This window comes from Vipera ursinii (genome assembly GCF_947247035.1).
Source record: "Vipera ursinii genome assembly, chromosome: 3".
Classification (NCBI taxonomy): Eukaryota; Metazoa; Chordata; class Lepidosauria; order Squamata; family Viperidae; genus Vipera; species Vipera ursinii.
In genome coordinates, this window is record NC_139516.1 from 151292051 (window position 1) to 151301241 (window position 9191).

At 36.2% G+C, this 9191-nt stretch overlaps 1 protein-coding gene across 1 annotated transcript; it reads right to left on the reverse strand.

Annotated features, from left to right (window-relative positions):
- Window positions 1-1940: 1940 nt before the first annotated feature.
- LOC310638601 (uncharacterized protein C6orf62 homolog) lies at window positions 1941-8861 on the reverse strand. Its single transcript, XM_083359797.1, has 5 exons — window positions 7630-8861; window positions 6892-7068; window positions 5059-5184; window positions 3796-3930; window positions 1941-3223 (listed from the first exon to the last, which is right to left on the reverse strand). Exons 1-5 carry the CDS (start codon window positions 7756-7758, stop codon window positions 3098-3100), a joined length of 693 nt encoding a protein of 230 aa, XP_083215923.1. The 5' UTR covers window positions 7759-8861; the 3' UTR covers window positions 1941-3097.
- Window positions 8862-9191: the final 330 nt, after the last annotated feature.

A 9191-nucleotide genomic window follows, 5' to 3' on the forward strand; every position in this document is an offset into this window, starting at 1 on the left:
AACTGCACGCTTTCCTGAATTAGGTCACTTATTCATATCTTGCTCATGTCCCAAATGGATTCTTCTAATGAGCTCTACGTGGGGCTGCTCTCGAAGAGCATCCAGAAGTTGTAGCTGGTCCAGAATGCAATAAAACAGGTGCACTTTGGAGAACCTATGTTAATACCTGTTTCCCAAGTTCCTAGGGTGCTTTCAGAGGCAATTTGGGTTGCTGCGTACACCTACAAAGGTACCCATGCTTTGGACTGGATTGTTTGAAAGGTCACCTCTTTGATTCTACTTGTCCATGCAGGTTGAAACAGGAGGCATTGATTGAAAAATGTCATCTTCTGGAACCAGAAAGCGGGCTTTTTTGGTTGCAGTGCCTGTCCTTTGGAACACCGTACCTATTCCATCCGTTCCAAAATTAGATTGGTCCAAACCCCGCCAGCTTTTCAGTAGGATTTGAAGACATGGACGGAGATTGAATGTTCACTAGGAACCTATATGCTGGGGGTTGTGGTTTACTGTAGATTGATTTTTATGTCTTTCTAGGTTTAATAAGCTGTCACTTAGATGTTCATTGCATTGGACTTTTAGATGTTGGCCACCTAGTCACCATAATGAGATGGGTAGCTTATACAGATAGTCAAGTGATGACTGTAATGGAACCTACACATTATGGTTGTCAGAGGTAATGGTTGTAAAATGGGTCAGTTGCGACCTATTTTAGCAGTGATCATTAAACAAATGCTGTGACTTTAAAACAAGCGTCACAGTCATTAAGTGAATGCCATGGTCACTAAGCAAACCCACTGTTCTTTATAGTGTGGTTTTGCAAAACCATCATAAAACAAGATCATTTGGTTACAAGGAACCTCAAATGGCTGTAAATGCAATCATTTTGCCAATCACGTGGCTGCAGGGGAGGCAGCTGCCGTAACTTCACAGCCAAGCTGCAAGTCCCCTTTTTGGGGGTTTGTTGTAACTTAGAATGGTTGGTAAGGACCAGTCATAAAGCGAGGATCACCTGTACAAAACAGGTAAATATTTACATTGAATTTTTCATGCATGCGTGTTAAGGTTTTAAAGATTAAAGATGTGTATTATTTATGCAAGACATGTCGTGTTTACAAAAATTGTAGATACCCTTATTAAGTTCCATGTATGTTTATAACAAAAAAAGCAATATGAGAACATTATATAACACCAGCTATTTTATCTAATTTTTAATTTACGTTTCTGCTTCCTTAAAAAAAAATCTTTAAATTTTAGGTATTCCACATAAAAATTTCTCTTCCTTCATAATGTAAAATAACGCAAATTAATGAATGCAGTGTACCATAATACCAACTAGAATTCTTAGATTCCAGAGAGGTTTTGAGACCATTTTAGTTTCTAGACATGGTTACACAACAAAGAATCCTTATTGCTGCAAACTGAGGAAGTCACGAACTGTAATTTTATAGCAATTGGTCTTAGCTAAGGAGACTCTGGTAGGACTGAATTTTAAGAATAAATTTAAGCAGTTGCTATGAGTAGGAACTGTAGAGAATTTCAATTTAATCAGCTATTGGGACAGGATCTTTGTTTTCCTGTATGCTCCACACCTTACACATATTTTAATGGGCTCAAGGATAATAGTTTTTTTAAAGTGCATGTTACAGCTATTCCCATTCCTTTTAAACATTCAATGTTACTTCATGTCATGTATTCTGTTATAGGTGTGGTCTCTATAAATTAATAGTTAATCCTATTTCATCTGGCTGATTTTGAAGAAGATACTAATTTCTTTCCATCAACTTAGAAGCAGGGAGAATGTCATTTCTGTTAATACCAATTCAACATTCTAGAATTACTTTACATTATCAGTTGATATTGTCATGGATTGTGTTGCTTTTATCAATTGAATGTCTGCATACTTTACAACTATCATGGATTTCATAACTTAACAGAGCAGATAAATGTTCAACTAATTTATTTTCATTTGTTCCAATTCCAAACAAAAGCTAAATACAAATTTTAAACAGATAAGCACTAGATTTACCCAAAGGGAGTTGGCTTATACAGATTTACTTCAGTAAAATTACTCAACCCATAAGCAAAGTGTTCTTTGCCAAAACTATACAGTAGTCTTTCTTATGTTCATTGCACAATCTTAAACAAAATATGTTCTGTCAAAACCAACTTTGACACTCCAAACAATATTTTACAATTAAATCCACAAATGCTTTAGATCTTATTTCTCCCACCCCTACCCCCAAGAACTTCAGAGGGTTTTCCATGTCAGAAATGTTTTGGAAACCAGTATTTCTTTACTCAGTTCACCAGCCATTTTACAAGTCAACTCTCAGGGGGGGAAAAAACCACAATCCTCTGCCAACAAGGTTTCTGCAGCTGCTATTTTTAATTTAGCTGCTTTAGGCTACTTCAGACCCCAGGTCTGTAAAATGTATTCAACTTAACAGAACACTCTACATTTAGTTATACAGCAAACTGGGGAAAGAGATCCAAAAATGAGAATGCTAGTAAACTCAAACATGGCGAAGCAAAATAAGAGGCAATTAATGCCTACAATGAATGAGATGCTTTTCTTCCTTAAAAGATTTCTTTCCCATAGTAAGCCATCTACTGTAGCAAGTCAGAGAACTAGTCATCAGAATGAATCTGACACTGCTCTGATACAATCATGTTAAAAGCAACACTTAGAAGGCTTTTACACCCTTACATTCACTTTTCACCCTATGAAATACTGAAACAGGGGACATGACCAGCACAAATGGACACACCACCATAAATGATCGCTTTGTGCTCTCAGATAACATTTCTTTCAGTGTGGAACAGTCCCTTCATTTCACATTTTGGTAAGATGCTCATGCAATGCAGAAATATGCAGAGCATTCTCTTTCATAAAGTCCATGCAGAAAACATCTTTAAAAAAAAGTTCTGAGAGACAAATGAGAACAGAAAATAATCCAGAATGATCAGGTTTCACGATGGATAAGTGTTCTGAGCATGTGTCCATTTTCTTCTATTCCGAAAAAGAATAAATGGCGAGAAAAGTGGAAACTACACTCCTGCAATCTGTGATTTTTTCCCCATTTTGCTGGCCAGAACCCTATTCTGGCATGTATGGGCGGAGGTGATCCTCTACAGTACCAACTGCCCAGTGGGTGAGTTGCTCCTGTGGCAGATACAGGCAGATGCTGCATAACTTGAAGATTGTAGCTTTGTTTTTTGGAGTCTGTAAAAAATAGATAATTTCAGAACCAAGGATAGGGGTTTCTTTACGCATGGAAAATTAAATTTCTCCCAGTTTGTCTTTTCAGAAATAATTTAGGGACTTGAAGCATAAGGGGGGGGGGGAACCTAACAATCTGTCACGTCGTAATATTTTTGCTGGATATGTAACTTTATCAGAGTTTTTTATACTTTACTTTTTCTCTCAGAGAAAGTGCTTTTCCCAAGGCTAGATTAAGCTATGCTTTAAAAGTTCAGTAGAAACTCAGTACTACCATAAACAACAAACACTGTTCATGAACACAAGCAAATCTGTATCTGCTCGTGTGCACCAAATCTATATTTTTCAATTCTACAATTTAAAAGGATGCTACCTATTGAATGTTAGTTACACTACCAAAACACACACAAAAAAATGGCCAATCTGTTACATCTCACAATATTATACTTAATGGCCTGTTGTATACACGTTATTTATCTAGCTTCCATATTTTGTCATGACAACTGGTTTTATATAAGCAAACAGAGATGCTAAATAATAAATGAAGCAACTATTATATACTGGAAGCAGTTTACCTGCAAGTGCTGTCTGTCAATGAAAAGAAACACTGACTGGTTAGGGTTGTTGATAACAATTCCAGTCTTGTCCTTTCGGCTCAGTACATGCAGAAACTGTTTTTCATAGTCACCATGATGAAATTCAAACCTGGCCTATTCAAAATATTCAACAAAAAAGAATATTTTAATTCAAAATTAAGCAGTCTTGTAGATATTTTTTGAACTACTACATGCTGTCAGATTCCTGGTAACTGTGGGTGGCCTACAAAAAAACTCACTTAAAAACAAACAGTGCAAGACTAAAGAATTACAAAGACACTAAATCCAGAGGGGAACAAAAAAGAAAAGAACATGAGTTGCTTTCTAAGATCCACCAACTGCACTGTGGACAAATGAAATTATTTTTGAATCAAACAATACTAAGTCCTGGAGTCTAAAGAAAAGTATTCCTTTCTTTTATATCCCCCATTCCAATTTACAAAGCTATTATTCTATATAAGTTTAACAAATCTAGCAATTGGGAAAACTTTTTCTATTGTTAAACCATTATATTAGAATTACATAATATGGTATTTTACACACACACAAACACACACACACACACACACACACATCCCAACGTGTAAAATCACAGCTACCAGTTCTTTAGCTGGTACTGGCCTTCGTATGCATCAGGCTCTTCCTAAGAAGCTAGGATGTTATAATATATTGGGCATAGCATATGTGGAGATCCAAGCACTGTAGCCTTTTGTAATCCAGGTGGAAATTTTATCACTGTGCATATTTTCTAAGTGCTATTCAATTTTTTTTGGTATGGCTGGGATCCTCACAACCATTTTGTGCGTTATTATTTGTTATACAGCATTGAAGTAAAATATGCTTATTGAACTAGCTTCAAACAGGATATTGATTCAAAAAACAAAGCGATATTTTTAAAATGGAAGAATGCCTTATGAATTAAACCTTCAATATATCACAACTACCAAGGTCATCCAGATCCATTTGTATGCATACTCACAATTATACATCTTGTGCTGCAATCAACATTGTCAGGTAGGCAACTGCATTTTTCTATCTGCTTTGCAGTACAAACTCCCTAATAGCCAATTATTGTCCCTGCTGATTTGAGCACGTGGAAGTTGTATTCAAAGTAACACTAAAGCACCAGATTGCTAACTGCAGCTTCAAGAATCCGAAAGTCAAATTTGATCAGCATTAAAAAGCACCCGTGGTTTTCATTTGAAATGCCATCTGCTTAAGTTTTATCTGCATATGCCATACCTGAATAGGCCTAAAGGGCTCATCATCTGATCCCTTCCATCTAGAAAACAGAAGACAGACTATCTTCTCAATATCATTCCGAGGCCAAAGTATGAAGTCCATCTCCTGTGTACAGCCAATCACATCCTGAAGAGATAAAAATCATTTAATAGTACCCAATATTGTAGCATATGAATATGTATTAATCAGTAACTTCACTAAAATTGTACGTTATCATTTATACACATACAGTATTAAGATTTTTTAATTATGCTCCTAAATAGTACACTTTTCCCAAATTTAGGAAATCTCAAATTCAAACCTTTCAAATTTAAAATATAGCCCAGATATACACCATCCAATTGTTAAATCCGAACATGAAAATTTTAAAGAGAAGTTTTGCACAAAATCACCCCAACAAAAGCATCAAACTTAAGTCACCACATATAAATCAGTTTTAAATCATAGTATTCTCTTGTTCAAAATTTTTAGCATTATTTGCTGCTTAAATAAAAACCAGTATACATAATTTATAAAATTAAAGTCATGTTTTTTCTTGTTGGGACCAATCTATTTGGCTTAGATCTCGAATAAGCAGTAACCTGCTTCAGACAGCATCCTGCAAGTAATGTTTTTACAGGAATTTCCTGAAAATGAAGATGACTGAAAAATTCTCTGAGCACAAAAAAGCCGAAGAAAAAGGACACAATACAGGTAGCCCTCGACTTATGACTGACCATCTAATGACCAAGGGTCTACCTGGAACTACTTATGACCTGGATTCAAAGTTCCAACAGTCACACACACACACACACACACACACACACACACACACACACACGTGGTCATGTGATCATGCTTTAGGCACTTGGCAAGAGTTGCAAACACATTTGTTTGCACTATCCTGCAGTAAAGTGACCACATTTTACAACACTTTTGCTGAAAATCAGCATTTACTTCCAGTTTTCGGCAAAACTGGGCCCACAGCAAACCATACATTTGTTTTATGACCATGATGTTCACTTAACAACTGCTGCAAAAATTGTCATAAAATCAGATTGGTCACATGACCAATCCATTTTATGACCACAAGTTACAACCATGATGGTTATAACTTGAGGACACCCTGTGAGAATAATCTCCCTTACTTCCCTTAGGAGGATCCAGGGGCAACACAAAAAACTGATGTTGCCAAAATGGAAATACGTGAACAGCGACATTATCATCCAACTGCAATTACATACTGATGCTGCACAAATAGGTAAATGGCAATATTTACATAATACCATTGTCATATCATGGAAGGGTCCTTCGTTTGATCATAATCTATTTACAGGTAAGAATTCAGAATATTGTTCAAGATAATTTTGTAGAAATTAAAGACAAAGCAGTTAAGATATACTTTTGAATTATTAATAATTAATGTTTCAATGTTGGTTTACCTTATTAAAACCAGATCTGATAAGGAAACAAAGTAGGTAAGACTTGGAAAATTAAAACTAGGGACGAACTATACATCTACAAAAATATACTTCATGAGCACAATCTGAAAGAGCTGCATGTCTTTTTATATACCCAGATTTTAAAAGAAATAAAAAATTAAAATTAAAAAATAAAAGAAGTTCCACTAGGTAACATAATAATTTCCACATCAGTAAAGACATACTGAATATTAATATTAAAGATGTATTAGAAAAGAAGGAAACTACTTGTAGAAATATTTCTCTTAGTAAACCATCAACTTCTGCTTTTAAAATGTTACTTGACTGTGAATCTTTGATTCAAAAGCACAGCTGGATCAAGGACTGCAAGAAAAACATTTGACTGTCGAAACTAGAAGAATTTTTTTTTTACCCTGCGCATAGACTGATAGCGGGGTGCATGTAACTGTACAATATCCTTTTGAAGAAGCTCAATGGAACTTTCCAAGGAGTAGCTGGAATCTCGCACACCTTTCAGAATATTTTCTTCATAATTATTGGTCATAACTGGTATCACTTCAGACACTTCAAAAAGTGCTGACTTTTTTCTCTAAACAAAAGAAAATTAAGAAACATTTGTTATTAAGAAATAAATGTTGCAAGTTCAAATATAGAACTTAAAAAATTTAATTATCAGGAAATTCAAACCTTAGTTTTAAAAGGATGTATATGAAGCCAAAATTCATCCCATTTAATTTAATAAAAGGTATTAATGTTAAAATCAGGGTCTTTAAATGGATGGATTTTGGCTGAAAGACATTATTTGCTGTTCTTTTTTTTGAAATTCAGTTTTGGATACTTAATATTCCTCTCATGTATCACACATACAAAACCCATACAATACAAAATCTTAAGTATTATCCTTCCATACTTGAACATCTGTAATTTCTACTGAAAAAGCAAACACAATGGAACTGTACAATAGTGCCACTAAGTTATGGTACTTAGCGGTTATGTGTATTAACAAACGTATTCAATAAACAAATAAATCAGCCTATTTTTATACAAAGAAAATCTTATGCCCTTTTAATATATATTATCCATGTTTTAGATTCTAAAAGACTTTCAATTAAATACATATCTTATATGTCAAAATAACAAATAAGATTACCTTGTCTTTGAATACAAAGGCAATATACATCTTGAAATCAAACTGGTCAGCTAGAGATTCTTTTTTCTTTTTAAGCTGAGCACGAAGTCTGTTCAGAGCTTGTTTCTTCCGGGAGTTTGGGTCCCCCATTTTATAATACAGATGGTACAAAAGCCTTTTGAAACTGTCACTAAACTGTGGGCCCTTTTTTCATGAGACTCAAGTGCAACAGAAACAAGTCATTTTATTCCTGCTTATACCACTGAATCAATAAAACAGAGGCAAACCCCAAAAATGCACCTCAGGCAATTGTTTTACAAGACTGTCTTACTAGAGGGGTCATAAAACAAAGTAAGTAGTTGTCCAACCATTACTGGACAAAGGGTCTGCACATATTACCAAAAGCCAAAAAGATTTTTTTGAAGAAAATACACTGATATACAGTTTAAACCACAGGAATAAAGGGGCAAGAATAGGAGAAAAATCTTATCACAATTTATATGCATAAAAAAAAGAATAAAGGGGATGGACCCAATCCATTTGGGTGTTGTTTCTTTGCCCCAACCCTTCCCCCCAAAAAACCCAAACAAAAAACTGCAATTAAAGACAGTGTTTTATCACACCCAGGTTCATGACTCTGCTGATTATTACCAAGATTTCTGCTATTGCTAAACTGTCTGCTTAATTTTCAATAATTATTAGACTTGGGAGAAAGCAAAGGAAGGACCGCAGAAGAGGAGTGGATGTCCTGGGAGGCAAGACATTTCCCTACTAACAAAATCGTCAACCACAGACAACACAGTGCTGGTTTGCAGAAGAGCAAGAAGTTTGGAAAACAGCAGAGTCATTTCTAACTTCATCACGCTCATAATCAGGCACACGGTCGCCCCGAGGCTGTGTCTGTTGGAGAAAAGAGGGATCATGATGGCCATTAATCAGAGCTTAAAGGGAAGCTGAAAGGTAGTTAGCCAGCCTAAAGATCTCCAGGCTATCTAGCACTCCCCTAGCAGGGAAAGAGACCTACGTACTCCAATAGCTGTCTTAACCCCATCAAACTATCCTTTCTCTGCCGCAAGGGCCTCTGTTTAGTTGGGGCTGGGCATGGCTGGTGCGATTAAGCCTCCTTAGGTAGCTTTCCTCTTCCTTAAATCAACCTGAAGAGGAAGAGGAAGAGGAAGGGCCCGTGCTCAGCGCAGGGGGGAGGGAGGGGGACCCAGCCTACAGCCCAGGACTCACTCTTGCCTTTAGTTAGCTCCAATTGCTTCCTTTGAAAAAAGGAAAGTAGGGAGGGGGCGGGGAGGAGGCCGGAAGTTGTCAATTGCAAAAGAGAGAGAGAGAGAAAAAAGGGGGGGTTGGAAATAGATAAGCCAAAAATAGCCGTTTGCGCAGGTGGGCTTCTGTGGCGAGGATCGCTAAATCGAATCAAATCATTAAAAGGGGGAGGGGGGAATTACCCCGCCGGTCCCTTTCGTAGTTGTTCGGATAGGATTTCACCTTTTTTTAAAAAAAATAAAATAAACTATAAAAATAAAAATAAAAAAACAAAATCTCCTCCTCCTCCCTCCTCTCAACTCTCCCTCATA